The 17,983-nt window shown below is 40.2% G+C and overlaps 1 protein-coding gene across 1 annotated transcript in view; it reads left to right on the forward strand.

Moving 5' to 3' along the window:
• LOC110209064 (collagen alpha-4(VI) chain-like) overlaps positions 1 to 17,983 on the forward strand; it is a 108,326-nt gene that overhangs the window by 22,429 nt on the left and 67,914 nt on the right. The window contains exons 8-16 of the mRNA XM_020987252.2: positions 1,269 to 1,603; positions 2,970 to 3,048; positions 4,070 to 4,215; positions 4,371 to 4,463; positions 7,172 to 7,225; positions 10,170 to 10,241; positions 10,828 to 10,854; positions 13,763 to 13,807; positions 13,930 to 13,983. Coding sequence (XP_020842911.2) covers positions 1,269 to 1,603; positions 2,970 to 3,048; positions 4,070 to 4,215; positions 4,371 to 4,463; positions 7,172 to 7,225; positions 10,170 to 10,241; positions 10,828 to 10,854; positions 13,763 to 13,807; positions 13,930 to 13,983 — 905 coding nt within the window. The remainder of the gene's footprint in view (positions 1 to 1,268; positions 1,604 to 2,969; positions 3,049 to 4,069; positions 4,216 to 4,370; positions 4,464 to 7,171; positions 7,226 to 10,169; positions 10,242 to 10,827; positions 10,855 to 13,762; positions 13,808 to 13,929; positions 13,984 to 17,983) is intronic.

Raw genomic sequence — 17,983 nt, forward strand, 5'->3', positions numbered from 1 at the left:
CATGGGTGGTATTCTCATACAAACTCCCATTTTCCACACTTATCATCGTTTCTATTTTTGTTTTAAAAGAAGCCTCTCCAGTACTCCACTTTTCTTTTCCAGAAATGTAGTTGTTTAATTTCCTCTTGTATCTGTGATCTTTCTCTTCTGTATTGGAAGTAAATGGCTCAGGCTTTTTAAATATGGCAGCCTCTAGGGTCCAGAGAACTAGAACACTTCCGAACCCTGGGATTTTTTTTGCATGACCTGTCTCAAGCTCCTGTTGGAGCCAGGCAGGGGGTGACAGGGTAATGAATCATTGGTCAGTTCTAGGGGAAAAGGAAATGGCTCAGCTACTTCTGAAAGATACTCAGAGGCTCATATAAACACAGCAGTCCATAAACCTCCCAGTTTGTACCAGGGAAAATCAACCTTTCCAGAAAACATTTCTCTGCCTCTGATAGTCATTTTTATTCTTTTACAAGTTTTTCCTTGGTCCATTTTGTTGTGTGGTATACTTAGAGCCAAGAAGACCAAGGTTCAAGCTTTGTATCTTATCCATATTTGTGACCCTGGGCAAGTCACTTAATCTCTGAGCACTCCAGGCATCTATCTAAGAGCATGAAGTAGAGTAAGGACTGATCTCCAGTGGTGGAGGAAGTTTCCTTCCTGGGAATTTCCTACTTCGATAAAGTCACAGGTAGAGCTTATGCATTGTTTTTGGAGGGGAAAGCTGTGAGTAGAGGTATTCTGCCCCAGTCTGCCATTCCTCGGGCTGGGAGGGCCCTGGATCCTTTCTACTGAGCCCTCTGCATTCATTAGCTAGTGGTGACTGATGTGTGTGGTGATGGCTCTCCTTCACTTGATCCTGGCCTCCTGGTTAACTCCATTGTGCTCACTATCTCTACTGCCCTGAAGGTCCTTCTTCACAGGGTCAGTAGAAGGTGCTTGGAAAGTTGGCTACACAGCTTTTCAAGTCTGCCTGGAGTGAAGTAGGCACTTAAATGTTTGTTGTGTGAATAAAAGGATAGTTACAATGGAACAGGCAGAGCCTACAGTGACCAGTTAATAGTCAGCAGGCATTTATTAAGCACCTACTGTGTGCCAGACCTTTGGGATACAAAGAAACACACATGAACTCTGATAGGGTTTGTTAGAGTCCTCTGCAGTTCCATCCCCAGGTCCAGGTTGTGTCTAACATGACATAGATTTGGGGGAAGTTCCAGAGATTGCAAAATTGCTCCTGGCTCGCCTGATTTTGGTTTTTGCTTGTCTGCCCCCGTGCGCAGAGTGCAACATCGATATCTCAGTAGGACTTGACACTTCCAACTCAGTCAGTCTGGCGCGGCAGAGACTGCAGCAGCGGCTGCCGAACCTGATGCAAAAACTGACCCTGCTGTCCAACATCAGCTGCGTGGCCAGCACTCCACTCAACATAAGGCTACGCTACCATGTTCCCACGACTGACGGCCGGTCTTGGTTTGACTCGGGCTTTGAGAAGTACAGTGAAGGGATACTCCGGAAGTTCTTTGACCAGCATGACTTGGAGAGCAACTATATGAATGTGGCTTTTGTGCGGTCCCTTGGGGAGAAGGCTCTCAGCTTGACCTCTGCTAAAGTGAAGGTAGGGGCTGCCATTTTGAACCTCAAGTCAAGCCTGATGAATATACCTGTGGTTTTGTTCTCACAGTGCTGCATACACATTTTCCTATTTAGGTAGTGAATTTCCCATATTTAATGTCTGTGTCATAGGCGGCTTAGTGAAGTGGACAGAAGGCTGGCCTGTGAGTCAGAAAGACTTGGGTTCACATCCTACCTCTGACACATCCTGACTTTGTGACCTTGGACAAGTCACATAACTTGTCTCAGGGCTCCAAAACCATTGTCTAAGACTATCAGTTGCAGAATAGGACCTCTCTCCATCGATAATGAGAGTGTCCTCATTGGGCATTCCCTATAGCAATGAAATCACAGGTCCAGTATAAAAATAAAAATGTCTATTTCCAATTTTCTTCATTGTTGGAAATTTCATATTCTGACCCCACATATGCTTGAATAAGAATTGATAAGAAGACTCCTATTTGTTTGGATTCTCCCAGGGCACAGATTTCCCCTAAGCAAAAGTTGCATGATGTTAGAAGGGTCATTGTTCTTTAGGGAGGGCTCCTCTCTTCCAGGTTATTGCTTGCATGTTTATCAAGTCCATATACTGGTAGTTTTTAGCCACTTAAAATACTCCAGTGGGTCTATGATCTCATCAGCATGAATGTTCCCTCTAATGATTCCCATCCATGCCTAGAAGAATAGTACAATGTACCCTTTTAAAAAAAATTTTTCCATTATCAAGCATTTATCTTTTTATCTCTCCCACTTCCCCCACCCAATAAAAGCAGAAAGAAAAAGAAGGAAAAAAATACAGAACTATTGTATGACATGATCACAGTTAATTTGGCAAAACAGATTCCACATTAACTTTGTCCACAAATACATTTCTCATTCTGCGTCTTAGACCATCATTTCTCAGTGGATACTGTTCTTCAGTCCTCTGGAATCATGGTTAATCATTTCATTGACCAGAGTTCTTAAGTCTTTCAGAATTGTTTGTTGGTACAGTGCTGAGGTTATAGTATGAATTATTCTCCTGGTTCTGCTCCCTTTGCTCTTTATTAGCTCATACAAGTCTCTCTGAAGCGCTCTCTTCATTTCTTATAGAGCAATTGCATTTGAGCATACCGTAATTTGTTCAGCCATTCCCCGAGTGAGGGAACATAACACCCCAAACTAATGGGCCTGAGCCAAAACATGGTGGGGGTGGGGGTGGGGGAGAGTGTCACAGATGAAGGGACAATGTTTTTGAGAATTTCTGTTCCAAACCTACAAAAATGATTTTTGAGTTAACATAGGTAGTTAAGATGGATGGTGGACTTTGATGTTCCTGCATCACATTTTTGACGAATGCATCTGCTTAGCACTTTTTTTTTAAATAACAGGTTCTCTTAGTGCTTACAGATGGAATGGATGATAATTTGGAAAGACTAAAGGAAATCTCAGAGTTCTTTCGTCTCAAAGGTATGATGAGACAATTCCGATGGTGCAGTGTTAATATCACAGAGTTGTGCAGTGTTTTGTAATAATTAGAGAGCAGGTCTTGGGGGTCAGGAAGACTGGGGTTCAAATGCAACCTTTTATGCTTATTAGCTAGGAGATGATGGAAAGTCCCTAAACCTCTCTGAGTCTCAGTTTCTCTATCTGTGAAATGGGGATAATAACAGCCACTCTCTCCCAGGGTGGTTGTGAGGATCAAAGGGGAAAACATATATGAAGTGCTCTGCAAACTCCAAGTTCTATAGAAGCTCACCATAAATATTATTACATTAAGTAATGTTGTTAACTGACGTTTTTACAGTTTGCAGAGCTTTTATGTATGCTATCTCATTTGACTGTCATGACAACCATGTGAGATAGGTTCTTCAGGGTATTATTATCCTCATTTTACAGGTGAGGAAACTGAGGCTTAGAGGAACATAGAGGTAGAGCTGGAAGGGACCCTAGAGACCATTTAGTACAGCCTTCTTATTTTACAGATGAGGAAACTCGGCCCAGGGAGGTTAAGTCATTTGCCCTGTGTCAAATGAGTATTAAGTGGCAGGGTCAGGTTCAAACTCAGGTCCTGTGACTCTCATTGAAGTTCACCCATCTTCCCACTGTACAGCCCTGTTCAAAGTCACTGCTATGAAGTCTCAGGGACAGGATTTGAACCCAGTTCTTTTCTGAGTTTACTTCATCCACTTCCAACCTGTGTGTTCCTGGCACTTTATTTACCTTCTCTGGGCTTCAAGTTCCTACTTTGTAAAATTGATGGAGCAGAACCACACCCCATCCAAGGTCCCTTCCATATCTAAGCATCTGGTTCTTTAGTCCACTATGCTAAGACCTCCAGAAGAGCTGGGAGGTGTACGACAGGCAGATCAGTATTTTGGGGGCCCAGAAGATTTCTTGTATCTATCTGCAGGTCTGGGACAAAGGCAAAATATTCAAAAGCCCCATTGTAAAAATGATTTTCTTTGTAATTGTTGTTTTTCCTCTGAAGGTCTCCATGCACTTTTATTAGTTGGCTTGCAAAGTGGGCAGAAGTTAGAAGAACTCCAGGATGTTGAATTTGGCCGAGGATTTGGTTATAAACAGCCTCTGAGTATCACAATGCAAGCTCTTCCAAACCTCTTGTTGAGGCAGCTTGTGAGTTGTTTTGGACATTCACACCCTCCCACATCGGGAATTATTAATGAAAAAAAATTTAGATCTTAAAATTATTTTTCTTTTAAAACTTGATACCAAATGACAAAATGAAAATTTCTTTTCTTTTCTTTTTTTTTGTGGGTTCTGTTTTCTAGGACACAGTTGTAGAAAGAGAATGCTGTAAGGTCAACTGCAAAGTTTGGGGAGATGATGGTAACTCAGGAGAACAAGGGAACCGCGGGAGGAAGGTGAGAGGCTCTATCTATGTCTTCTACCTACTAAGAAGCATTTCTGACTTTGGTTGTATTTTTGAAATAGAAAGTAGGATTGGGGCTTAAATCTAAACTGTTAAGGTATTGAAGTGACAGCATAAATTTTGCTCCACTTATAACTTGTCTCTTGCTAGCAGGAGGCTATGTGGTCCCATGGACAGGCAATGAACTTAGACTGATGACCTTGGAGTCATATGACCCCACTTGTGTGACCTTGGGCATTCAATTTCTTGGGATTTAGTTTCTACATTTGCAAAAGGAGAGGGTTGAAGGAGATGGCATTTTTCAATTGAAATTTAATTGGACAAACATTTATTAAGATCCTATTATGTGTTAAGTGTAGAGGATTCAAATTAAGGCAAGCAAGACAGTTCCTACCCTCAAGGAGCTTATGTTCTGACAGATGAAGACACACATAAGAGGATGGGCTGTTTCCTTCCCCTCCTCCAGGCACAGCTAGAGATATCCAGAAAGTGTAGTGGGGTCCTGGAACTGAGTAAGATGAGGCCAACTGTGAGTCCAGAGATGGGACAGAAATGGAGATGATGACCCACTTGGAGTCCAGGGCAGACTACAGCGTTACAATAAACTAGGTAGCCATGTGTCACCCATGGCAGAACCTATTAGGGAGTCTGTCTCAGCTCTTTCTACCACTCAGCTGACTTGTATACATGACATAGATTTGGGCACATAAGCTCAAACATTCTATCAGACTGCTTTCATTATCATTCAATGGTTACTGAGTGCAAGGTGTTATACTATGGAGATCCCAAGGTTACTATGACATAGTTCCTGCCCCCAAGAATATAACACAGCTGTTAAGTTTTCACTTGGCTACAAAATATTTCCCTTGTCCCCCACATTTGACTAATAGTAAGTACATCCCACGCATACCCACTCTGATAATTTTTTATACCACTGGACTAGACTGAGATAACACAGTGGACTGTTTGAGAAGCCTGCTAATTTACAAATTTTCTGGTCAGCCCTTGGTTATCTCTGTGGCTTAGTGATAAGAAATTCCTTTGTTCTACACCATTAAGGAAATGGGTTTCATCTGAGCTGGCTTTAAAACTGGTCATGTGGTCCCACAGTGAATGGGACCTAATTATTATGGCTGCTGTGTAATCCTAGATCAGTATCAAAATCTAAGATGAACCCAGTGATTTTGTATCCTCTTTTTACTTTTGCTTGTTGGGAAAGACTTCTCAGGGATTCTTTTAGAACTCAGCAGCTCCTCCAATTAATCTCTGGGTATTCTTGACAAGTCTTAACGTTTGAATGACCTTTTCAGAATTGAACATTTTAAAAATTGTTTTGTTGATAATTTTACTTTTTGCTCCATAGTTACTTTCTAACCTCCCTGAGTCCTCAGACAGAATCCTCTTTTATAACAAAGAAAGACAGATAAACAAAGCCAACTGACAGTATATGATGGTGTTTGCAGCATTCTGTATCTGTAGTCTGCTGTCTTTATATCAATGGGAAGTATATTTCATTGTTTTCACTCTACCACCAAAATTGGTCATGTGTAGTCATTTTTTGAAAAATAAACTCTATTTGTTTTAGAACTAGATTTTCTCATTTAGTTATCTATAATCCAAGTCTCAAGACTAGAGAGTCAAGCCTGGGAATCACTAAAGATGTTTTCTTGCCAGGCCACAGACATTTAAACAAAGGTCAAGAGGCATGTCCAGGCAGTGCAATGAACTTATCTACATCTGACCTCTCTGTTTGATAGGACTTACTGGTCAGTTGTTAAGTCATGGTTGGTCAGGAATAGAAGATTGCTCACTGATTATTTTTGACTTGATTTAAATATTTTTCTTTCACAATGGTTTTTATTGATATCTTTGATTTTTATATCATGTTCATTAAAAAAAAAAAAACCCTTTTTCCCACTTACCCATCTCCTCACCCATCACCAGAGCCATCCCTTGCAACAGCAGATTTTTTAAAAGAAAGAGAAAAGAGCCATTCAGCAAAAATAACCCAATGTATCCATCAAGTCTTACAATATGTGAGATATCCCATACCCATAGTCCTTCACTTCTACAAAAAGAAAGGGAGGTATATTTTCTCATCTCTTCTTCAGGGCCAAGACCAGTGATTATCATTACATAGCATTCAGTGTGATTTTTTTGTTTGTTCTTTCTGTTTATGTATTTATAATATAAATGTTGGCTCAATGGCTTTTTCTCTGACTACAAGCTAGCATTCAAAGCTGTTCATTTCAGTGGTAATACTGAAGTCACATAGCAAGAAGGGCAAAGGAGCAAATGAAACTAAACATCTGAGACACACAGGAAAAAAAAACCAAACCCTTCCATTTCCTTGGATGAGAAAGGCTTATTCTGCTCCATTATCATTATAATTATTAAAATGGGCATCCATCTTCAGGATAGAATTTTTCTCTAAACCTTTACTCCTAACAGAATGAAGGATAGTTTTATAATGATACAATTATTATACAAGTTTAGGAAAGATAGGAGTAGATTTAAGTTTGTGTCTATAGAGGGAAAGAAGGACTCAGATTATTATGATCAATTCCAGTCTAGGAAAGTTTATGTATTGTGTCGTTCTGGGGAACCAGCAATAGTTTCATCAATTTGGATTAACAACAGAGTTGAGGAACAATGCTAAAGGAATTTTACTTTAAAAATTAAATTCCGTTTTGTTTTTAGGGAGTGACAGGTCTTCATGGGATGCCTGGCTATCCTGGTGATGAAGGTGGACCTGTAAGTAATAAATCTTAATTTGATACTGAAGATCAGTGTTGAAAACAGTCCCATAGATGAGTACCTCACTGAACCAAGGTCATCCCAATGGTGTTCTTAACTATACTTTTTGAAGAGTTTCATTTTGTCGATTAAAAAAAGTATAAATTATAGTCATTCCTTATCATAAGTTTCTGTATCAGGTAGACTGATGTTGAGAGAGATCCATGGAGAATAAAATTGGGTTATTATGGCATGATTTTTTTATAGTGAGTCTACCTTAAGTAATCTGTGTTGAGTTGTGTGCCTATAGCTGGAAGATGATAACGTGGAGGTGGAATCTTTATTAAATTAGATGATGAGGGCTTAAAAACATTCAAAAGAACCAAAAAGTAACATTCCCGGAATCACTCTCAATATACTCTCATAGTGGTAAGGGACCTTAGAGACTCTGTAGCCCAATCTATACCTGGACAGAATGGGAGAGATGGGTTTAGACAGTAATGTCTCTGTACAGAATTCCTCCAGAGTAGTCATCCATCTATCACTTAAAAACCCTCAGTGAGATCATCCTGAGGTAGCCCATTCCACTTTCGGATGATGCTCATTGTTAATGCTGTTTTTGCTTACATTGGACTGGTCTGTCTCCACATAGAGCAAATCTAACTGTAGCTCATCATAATACTCCAGAAATAGTCTGACTAAGGCAGAGTAGTGTGAGACTATCACTTCCTATTTCAGGGCTCTTTTAATGAAGGCTAAGATTTCACAGTCTTTTTCTTCGGCTGAACATCACAGTGCTGTTGAGCTGGCAGTTGACTTTGTTTTGGTCTCAAAGGATTTCACTGGTGTGGTGAAGAATCCTCAAATGTTTTTAATGAACTGCTCTCTGCTTTATGCCTCACGCACATCCAAAGAGGAAAGCGTTCCCTTCTCGCTTTGTGTAATATGTAAAATTGATGAGTCTGTCATTTGTGTCTTAACCCAAATCCTTGATAAAAATATTAACCAGCCAAGAACCAAGAACTGATCCTTGGGAAGCACTAAGATGTGCTTCCAAATTGGCATTGAACTATTAATGACTGTTCTTTGGGTCTCACCATTAAGATCAGCTGGCCCTACATCTCTGTATCTTGTCCATGTGAACAGCATGAGAGACTTTATCGAATGTTTTGCTAAAGTGTAGGTAAACTTGGTTTACAGCATTCGCCTGATCTTGTCCCTGTCAAAACCCTGCCAAAACAAAGCAAATGAACTTAATCAGTCATGGCATGTTCCTGATGAATGTTGGTCTGTCTGTCTGTCTGTCTGTCTGTCTGTCTGTCTGTCTGTCTGTCTGTCTATCTATCTATCTATCTATCTATCTATCTATCTATCTATCTATCTATCTATCTATTTTTTTAACATTCACTTCCCTAAGATTTTGAATTCCAAATTTCCTCTCCCTTCTCCCCCGCCCCCGCAAGATGGCATGCAATCTGATATAGGCTCTACATATGCCATGTTGGTTTTTTAAAAGATCATCACTGCTTCATTTTTTGACATTCATGAATAATTTACTTTCCCTTTCTTTCTTTCTTTCTTTTTCTTTTTCTTTCCTTCCTTCTTTCCTTCCTCTCTCTCTTTCTCTCTCTCTCTTTCTCTCTTTCTCTCTCTCTTTCTCTCTTTCTTTCTTTCTCTCTCTCTTTCTCTCTTTCTCTCTCTCTTTCTTTCTTTCTCTCTTTCTCTCTCTCTTTCTTTCTCTTTCTTTCTTTCTTTCTTTCTTTCTTTCTCTCTTTCTCTCTCTCTTTCTTTCTTTCTTTCTTTCTTTCTTTCTTTCTTCTCTCTCTCTCTCTCTCTTTCTCTTTCTTTCTCCCTTCCTTCCTTCCCTTCTTCCTTTCCTTCCTTCCTTCCTTCCTTCCTTCCTTCCTTCCTTCCTTCCTTCCTTCCTTCCTTCCTCCCTTCCTTCCTTCCCTTCTTCCCTTCCTTCCTTCTTTTTTCTTTCTTTCTTTCTTTCTTTCTTTCTTTCTTTCTTTCTTTCTTTCTTTCTTTCTCTTTCTTTCTTTCTTTCTTTCTTTCTTTCTTTCTTTCTTTCTCTCTCTCTCTCTCTCTCTTTCTCTCTCTCTCTCTCTCTTTCTCTCTCTCTCTCTCTCTCTCTCTCTCTCTCTCTCTCTCCTTATTCCTTTCTTCCTTCTTTTCTTCCTTCTTTTCTTCCTTTCCATCCCTTCCTTCTTTCCTTCCTTCCTTCCATAAGGACTAATTCTCTAGTAATGAACCCAACTGTGCCATAGGACTTGTGATGGAATAATGAAGAATGCTGAAGTAAATGGACTAACCTCTTCATATCTTGTCACCTTTTTGTCAAAATTAATGAAATGAATCAGCTTAGCTATAGAGATAGGATGATGTAGTTGAAAAGAGCACTTGATTAAGAATCAAAAGATCTGGGTTCTAGTCCTGCCTCTCTGAGCCTCAGTTTCCTTACCTGTAAAAGAAGATGACTGATCTAGAGGATTTGTACATTCACTTCCATCTCTAATATTCCATTTTTTTCCCCTACTGTCAATCAAGTTGCATTTATGAAGCACCCACTATGTGCTGGCCACTGTGCTGAGCACTGGGGATACAAAGAAAGGGAAAAACCCCAAACCCCCAAGCAAGAACAGAACAGGCCCCACCCCCGAGGAGCTGGTAGCCTAATGGGGAGGCAGCATGCAGACAGCTAGGTACAAATAAGTTGTAGTCGATGACTGGGGGCGAGCTTAGAAGGAAGGCACCAGCATTGAGGGGGAGCAGGAAAGGCTGCTTACAGAAGGTAGGACTGTAGCTGAGATGTGAAGGTGCAGCAAAGAGGAAGAACTTTCCAGGCGTTGGGGACAGCCAGCTAGAGAAAGCATCCAGAGTTTGGAGATGGAGTGTCGTGGGACAGAAATGATTGTTTTTCCTCAGCTGTGCAGGTGCAGCCTGAAGTATATTTATCCCACAGGGAGAAAGGGGCGTTACTGGCTTGCCGGGACCTCGCGGCAATGGAGGGTGCCCAGGTGAAAGAGGGCTTAAGGTGAGCATTGACCAGGAGAAGGCGGGATGAGTCACTGTCCTTGTCTTGTTTTGCCCTCATTTCCACAGTTCGGTGTGGTTCTTAACCCTTGAAAGGATTCAGGACATGACTCTTTAGTGCTGGCTCTTGGTCTGCTAAAATCCTATCTTATAGCTCTTCAGGGGTGTCTACACTAACTCAAACCAGGCAGTCAGTGTCACTGTGGGTGGCAGGTTAGCATCATCAATGTTACCTCTAGATTTCTCTGGTTTCTCGCCACCTCTTGCCCTCCCCCAACTACCCTATCTAAGAGAAGGCCTTTTTAGTCCACAGCCTTGGGTAAATACTCCTTCTTACCTGGAGGAGCACAGCTGTCTAGACTCAACTTATGACTTCTTCATGCCTCAACTTGCTGTGTGTTGGCAAGTGAGCTTCTCTTCTCAGTGGTCAAATATCCTTAGCGCGTCAGTTTCTCTGGGAGAGAAGTTCTAGCTTTTGATATCATATTTATCTTTCCTCATTACAAATAGTATAAATGGTTTAATGAGCCTGGCGTAGTTTATTTCTGTATCTCATTTTAACAACTCTTTTTCTCTCTAAAATTCAGGGATCAAGAGGGTTTGTAGGAGAAAAGGTAGGTACTTTATTTTCTTCCTAAAATGGAAATTAATTTCTGTTGAGCAAATATAATTGGAAATCTTGTCTATTTTGCTTTGCTTCAGTAAAGAAAGGTTACAAAATTCATGTAAAAACAAAAGAAAATGTTATTGATGTTGCAGGTTCAGCATTCCAGGGCTAATAAATGAGTATTTGGTGAGCTGCACACACATTGTCCGAGGCAGTGGTGTATGATGGAATTTTGAAGGTTTCCGACTTTAATTAAATCATCCCCATGATGGTCTGGTCACCTGTGGGTCTAAACTTTAGGTTTCTCTAAGGTCCTGATCAGTAGGGTGAAGGGTAAGATGGGAGCTGGCTTTGAGAGAGCCTGATAGTCACTTGCTGGATCCAGGGTAGTGGGTAAGTGTTGGCAAATCTGTGAATAGCCATCCTTCCCTGCTAATCCAGAAACAGAAAGGGCTGACGTCACTGTGTCATGTGACATCATATCCATACTCCCAGCTCCCCTTGTGAGGGAGGGCTGGGGCTAGGTAAAGTTGGGCGGGAAACCTGGACTTACCACGTTTGTGAGAGTTGACTGATTAACTCATCCTGTGTGCTAAGCAGAACATATATTCATTAACCATGGTCTAAAAATCTCTTTTTCAGCAGATGAATGACAAATACATTGGGTAACTCTGGGTTTCTAACCTAGAACATAGTATATAGTAGGCACTCAATAAATATTTGAGGATTTCAATGATAATGATGGTAAAAGGGACATTTATCAGGAAAGCTAAATTGTCAGTAGGAGTCCAGCCAAAAGGATCTACATCCTAGCAAGAGTGATAGGACATTGACCTATGATTTCATTGGTATAGGGAAATCCCAAGAGAGGGAATTCAATCTACCTATGCAGGTCAGCACTTTCTCTGCAATTCATAGTCTTAGAGATTTGCTTAAAACATTGAGAGGTTAGTGACTTGTTCAAAGTCACACCATCAGTAAATGTCAGAGTAAGGACTTGAGCCTAGGTCTTCCTTCCAAGGCCAGCTCCTTATCCATTAGGCTATTTTGTCTTCACTATCTGCATAATAGTATATACTGTATTGAAAACAGAGCATGCCTAGAGTTCCTCTGAAGACTTTATAAAATATAAGTTAACAGCTCCCTTGTGGAGTGGGACATTATCACGTCATACAGGAATACCTGCACAGAGAAAGAATGTACCCAAAGCATTGGCCAAGCCATGAGAAGGAAGCTAGTGGTGGATTCTGCTGAGTCCTTCTCCTAAACCAGTGTTTTCCGTCTTCATTTAATGCTTCAGCCATGCTGAGGTCAAGAATGCCTGAAGCTCTTACCTCTTGGGATGGTTGGGAGAAAGTGTGCAAACCTTTAAGGGCTAAATGGGGGTTGTTATCATTGTTGTTGTTACAGTTACTGTTATCTCCTTATTGTCTTCTTTTTTTGACGGGCCTAAGAAAGGATCCAAGAACAAGTTGCTATTCTTCTTTCATCTTGTATATTTAATATTATGTAGACTATTGGGCAAGTGAGAAAATGGCTTTTGAATGGGAAAATGTAATCACATAGGAGTCTTAAGATGTAAGCTCATCTTCTATAGACTTACTGAAAGTTTCATTGGGACAAATCTAGTACTAGACAGGAGGACAGGAATGATATACGTCTCAAAATATACCCCAATTTTTAAAATTTCCATTAGATATCTATGTTTTGAAAACTTTTCTTTCCATGTAGTTTAGAGATTGTGTATTCAGTATGATGACATCCATTGAAGCTACTGTCCTGAAATTTGTATGAACAAATTTTATGTCCAATGTTATATGGGCATTGTCATCATCATTATCATCTCATTCTTCTCATATTACTACTACTGTTGCTTCTTCTGCTACAAAACCATAATCCCTGACATTGGAAATCCCCATAAAGTTCCGGAGGCAAGACCACTGAAGAACTGATGTGGTCAAAAGTTAGTCTGAAACTTGTCCTACTGGTAAAGAGAGACCATTATAGTGACTATTAAACAAAAGTGAATGTTTTCTTGATGAGGGACCAGTGATAATTACTGTGTCTTCATGTGTTCTGGAAAATGGGCACTTTTGCCCACATAGACCATGAATGGTTACACTGGCCTGCTAGCAAGGATGCAGAGACCACTTGTAGGAGATCTGATCTGCTGTGCTAAGTATCACTAGCCTGCTGCAGACTCTCCTTTGGTTCATTTCCCTGACCCTAGTTTTCATTCCAGTCTCTCTGTGTGCTTTGGTCACCTTAGCTGTCTCCAAAGCACAGAACACCACTTCCTGAGTTTACCTTCTTTTCCAAATTCTGGGGTGGGGGAAGTAGAAGGCTAGCTTCTTTGTGCACATCAAAGCTCTTTCTTGTGATTGTTTATCCTCCAACTCCTATTCAGTTGCTGAAAAGTGTTAGGAAGATTAGCACACAGGAATGGGGAGAAAAAGTAATAAGAAGAAATCATTTGACAAAGGAAGAGAGCCCTTGGTATTCAAGCAACCAGTTAAGTGTTATTTATTATCTTGTGAAATTTATTGTTATGATAGCTGCCTAAGAGCATGTTGTTACTATTTGGTAAGATTTTAAGACACCCCCTGAAATTGCTACAATATTGGCTACTCCTGTGCCTTTGACCATGATTTAAGAGTAAAACTTATTGTTACTTTATTCTTTTCATAACTTTGACAATATTCCCTCTTAAGAGCCATTGGTTTGCATTAGCTGGAGAAACTAAGCTGTATCAGATTTTGAAAAGTCCAGAGAGTTCATCTCCACTTTATGAGTTGAGAAAAAGTTTTTCATTACCAGAATCCCACTTTTCCCCTCAAAAAAGCCTTTTTAGAATGTGCTTGATTTTATCTCTGTACAATCATGCTGACATCCTGACTGGTTTCTCTTCACCACAGGGCAATCGGGGTGACAATGGAATGGATGGGTTTCCTGGAGAACAGGTATAAGAATGTATCCAGTCATTGAAGGAATGGAGAAGAATCACTGGTAGAATTCACAGAACAAGAATAGTTCCATGCTTTTCTTTTCCTTTCTGCCTTCTTCTTCCCCCCCCCAAATCTAGGGTGAACGTGGCAGTTCTGGAATCTCTGGAGAAAAAGGAAATACTGGAAGACAGGTAAACTATGATATCATTTTGCTTTGAGATGGTGAACTTGTCTTGAAAAAATGCACCCTGCCTGTACTCAACATGACAAGTTCCATTTGGTGGTAGAGGATATGAGCAGAATAACCTTAGATCCTGGGGCAGGGCTCAGGTAAAGATTTTGAGAGCATTGATTAGAAGCTGGAGTTCTGATCCTGGCTCTGAAGATGATGAACTGAGTAACTTCGGAAAAATCACTTAATCCTCCTGTGCCTCTCTGATCATCATCCTGCCATTCCCCTACTGTACAGACCTCTGACAGTTACTAGATGTGTGGCCAGGCCACAGGCTGATTACTTACCCCTCCCTAGGCAATGATCTAAAAACAGACTTACAGATTGCTATCAATCTCATTGATGGAGGGAATTTCCATTTTGGGAGGTCCCTCCACCAATAAAGTCAAAAGTAAGGACATATACATGTATGTGCACATGCACATGAACATATGCATATATATTAATGTACACGCATGCACATTTACCTCTGAAGCATATATAAAGTGTGCATAGGTATGCATATATAACATATGTATGTATCATACATAGTGTTTAGCATATTTTGTCCCTCAGCCTCCCCTGTTAAAAAGAACAAGGTTTCTTAACTCTTGGCAATCTGGAAAGCTTATGGACCCCTTCTCTGAATGTTTTTAAATGTATAAATTAAAATACATTAGATTATAAAGGAAATCATTTATATTGAAATAGTTATCAAAAAAGTTCACAGATCCCAGATTAAGAACCTCTTAAGAATGCCTCTGTCTACTTACCCTTATTCTTATTATCTCAGTAGTTATGTGTTCATGGGTCTGTAATTTAACCAATATGAGTACTTTCCTTTTGGTAGGAAGTAGATAGTCTTTAAGAGTTCCTCTGCTCCCAAAATTCATTAGCAAGCCTGGTGATGGGCCCCTCTAAGCTTAATGTGGTTAGTCTAGTTGACTGACATATAGTATTTCAGTGCATTCACATTTGGGGCATTTCCAGCTTGGCAGGATCTGTCCAAGCTTACACTCTACTGGCCCAGCCCTTGATAACCCAGAATTAACATTATACTATGATGGAGCATTACAATAAGACTTTACAAATGGAGGACATACAGATATTTACATGACATTATTGACCTTTGTTTTCCAACTAGCATATTGTAGATCAGATTTCTGCAAATGTTCAGAGGAAAACTCTATAATCATCTGTGTAATTGTTAGAAATGAGGCCTTAGAGACTCTCAGAACAGAGTGGAGGCTTAAGCCCTGGCAAGCTGCCACAGCCAATTGCTCCTCTGTTGTATGACTCTGAGAAATCAAGCCTTCTAGTCAAAAACAAAACTAAGCTTGGAGTGAGTGAAGAATTGTTTATTACGGTTCTTGCAAGAAGCAGGCACAAACTCCTGGAAGAGAGTACGCTGAATACAGAAGTGAGAGAAAGCTTTATATTGTTAAAACACCATGACTCCTCTCTTCTAGGCCCAGATTAGTCCATTTCTTTCCGGGTTATAGTCTTATTGGTCTGCCCATGTTTCCCCTTGACATGTCTTCCCCTCCCTAGTTATATGATGCATGATTAGTTAATGAGGCTCTAATTCTATTCAGGGTGTGTCAGTTAATATCATATCAGCTAATTAAGCATGTGCAGTTCCAAAAGCCTGTGCCCTTTGTCCTACTTAGGGTCTGTTAAAACCAGTTCTGTCCTCTAGGCTGAAAAACAGGAAGTTTGGAGTGTATTTCAAAAGACTAGCGCCCTTCTCATTGACTTGCCCTTTCCCCCGTTTTCCTGTTTTTGCAAGGTTTTGCAAGCTTGTTAAAACAATGTAACTTGTTTTTACCAAATTCTTTGCTGATGTTATAAAATGTCAGAGGTTATCTTAAATTGTGGGAGCATGATACCTTGTCCCTTATGAAAACCTATCCCTTGCCTGATTCTCACAATTCCCTCTCAGCACTATTCTATCTTTGTGGAAACTTAACCCTTATCTGACTTTCACATGATTATAGATGGAAGAATACCTTAGAGCTTGAACCCTCTTTGAATCTCTTAGGACACTCTGACCTTTTTTCTGTACTTTATAATTTTCCAACTTATGATTTTTTAACTGCAATTGAGATCACTGTCCCCAGTAGGATTGGAAAGGCTTTCTCTCTCCACCTTATGCTTTTATAATCCATGGGGAACAATGCAAGCCATGTACACTGTGGCCACAGTGATGGTCCCTAAAATTATTCCCCTGCATGACACACAGCCATGTCAAGGAAAATGTCCCAGATCAATATTCTACTTGATAAACATTTATGAAGTACTTATTGTATGGATGCTGTCCACTGAATATTGGAAGTGGAAGGAGAGACACAGTGTATTCAAGGAGCTTACAATCTAATGGGAGACCTACATAAATAACTATAATATGGGGAAAATTGAATAAGAGCTAAGAAGAGGTCCAGGTGAAATGAGAGAGAACTTTGAGCAGAGAGAGATCTCTTCTAGCAGTAGTGTGATGTAGACATAGAGGAGAAAGGATAGATTCAAGGTGGAAGACCAGTTGGGAGGCCTGAGTCTAAGAAATGAAAGTCACCTATTCTGTCTGTATCCTTTAAATAGGTATTTATGTGTTCGCTTCCCCATTAGAATGTTAAACTCTTTATAAGCAGAGACTTGGAGAGCCTTTCTTTGTATTCCCAGAACTTACTATATAGTCTGGCACATACTAACCATAGTAATGATTGAAGGAACTAGGGTAGCTGCAGTGTGAGGTTTAAAGGAGTGTATTGTGGCAAAAGATATTGCATAGGTAGACTTTCCATGATAGCTGTTGTCAAATGCATGAAAAATTTTCATATGGAAGATAAATGAGCCCTTTCCATTTGCTTCCAAAGGCAATGTAAGCAATTGGTGGGAGCTGTGGGGAGTAGAAATTTGACTTTTCCTAGTCATTACATCTGTCCAGAATGGAACATGGGAAGTAAAAAGCTCTCTACCTTGAGAACGTAGATGCTGGATTACCTTTTGTTTGGGATATTGTGGTAGGAATTCCAGTTCAGGCAGGAGATGGCAATAGAGATTCTTTGATTCAGCAGAACTTGGCAAATGATTTGGGGAAAGAGCCAAAGATGACTGAGATACAAAGCTGGACAACTGGGAAGATGATGATGCCATCAGAAATAGAGAAATTAGACAGAGGTGCTTATTTTGGAGGAAAGAATTCAGTTGCTAAATCCTAGCATTTCCATATTAGCAACATCTCCTATAGCTAGTCTCCTTCTTCACCCTCCTTACAGCCCTTCCTCATCTCTTGTCACATAAAGAATTATAAGAGCTGCCTAGTTGTCCATTCCCTCTCTAAGCCATCTACCATACCACTATCCAAATAATCATACTGATCATGTTTGTGCTCCAAAACATATCCTTAGGTTAATGGAGCAGAGGGTGGGAACTAGCACCATATTAGAAATGTAGTTGAATCTCTCTCTGAAAAGCCGCCTCATCACAGACAGAATCCTTACTATACTATTGACTTCTTGTTTCATGGATATGGCAATAGGTACTTTCATAAGATATCAGACACCAAGGAAGGGAAACACACACACACATACGCACGCATGCACGCACACACACACACACCCCACCCCTTTAATTTATTCTCAGAGGGTCGGTGCTCCAGGGAAGACACACAAAGCCATCCTGGAAAAATCACCTGAGTCTTATTTTCATTCTTTTTGCAAACCAAATTATTTGAAGGTACAAAGGTTGACCATATTAACACATTAATTTTACTGGTTCTAATAACATTGTTTTCCTTCTCAAATATCTGGCAATGCTGCCCCCAAATGCCACCGCAATGACAGTATGATACAATACAGTAGTACACTGTTTGGTACTGTCCACCATGCCAAATGCTGAAATAATGTTATTCTTAACTTCACAATAGCTGATGACCATGATACCTATGGCTTTTGTTTTGCTAACATGCCAACATTCTCCCC

This window comes from Phascolarctos cinereus, unplaced genomic scaffold (genome assembly GCF_003287225.1).
Source record: "Phascolarctos cinereus isolate Bilbo 61053 unplaced genomic scaffold, phaCin_HiC Scaffold_1;HRSCAF=81, whole genome shotgun sequence".
Lineage (NCBI taxonomy): Eukaryota > Metazoa > Chordata > Mammalia > Diprotodontia > Phascolarctidae > Phascolarctos > Phascolarctos cinereus.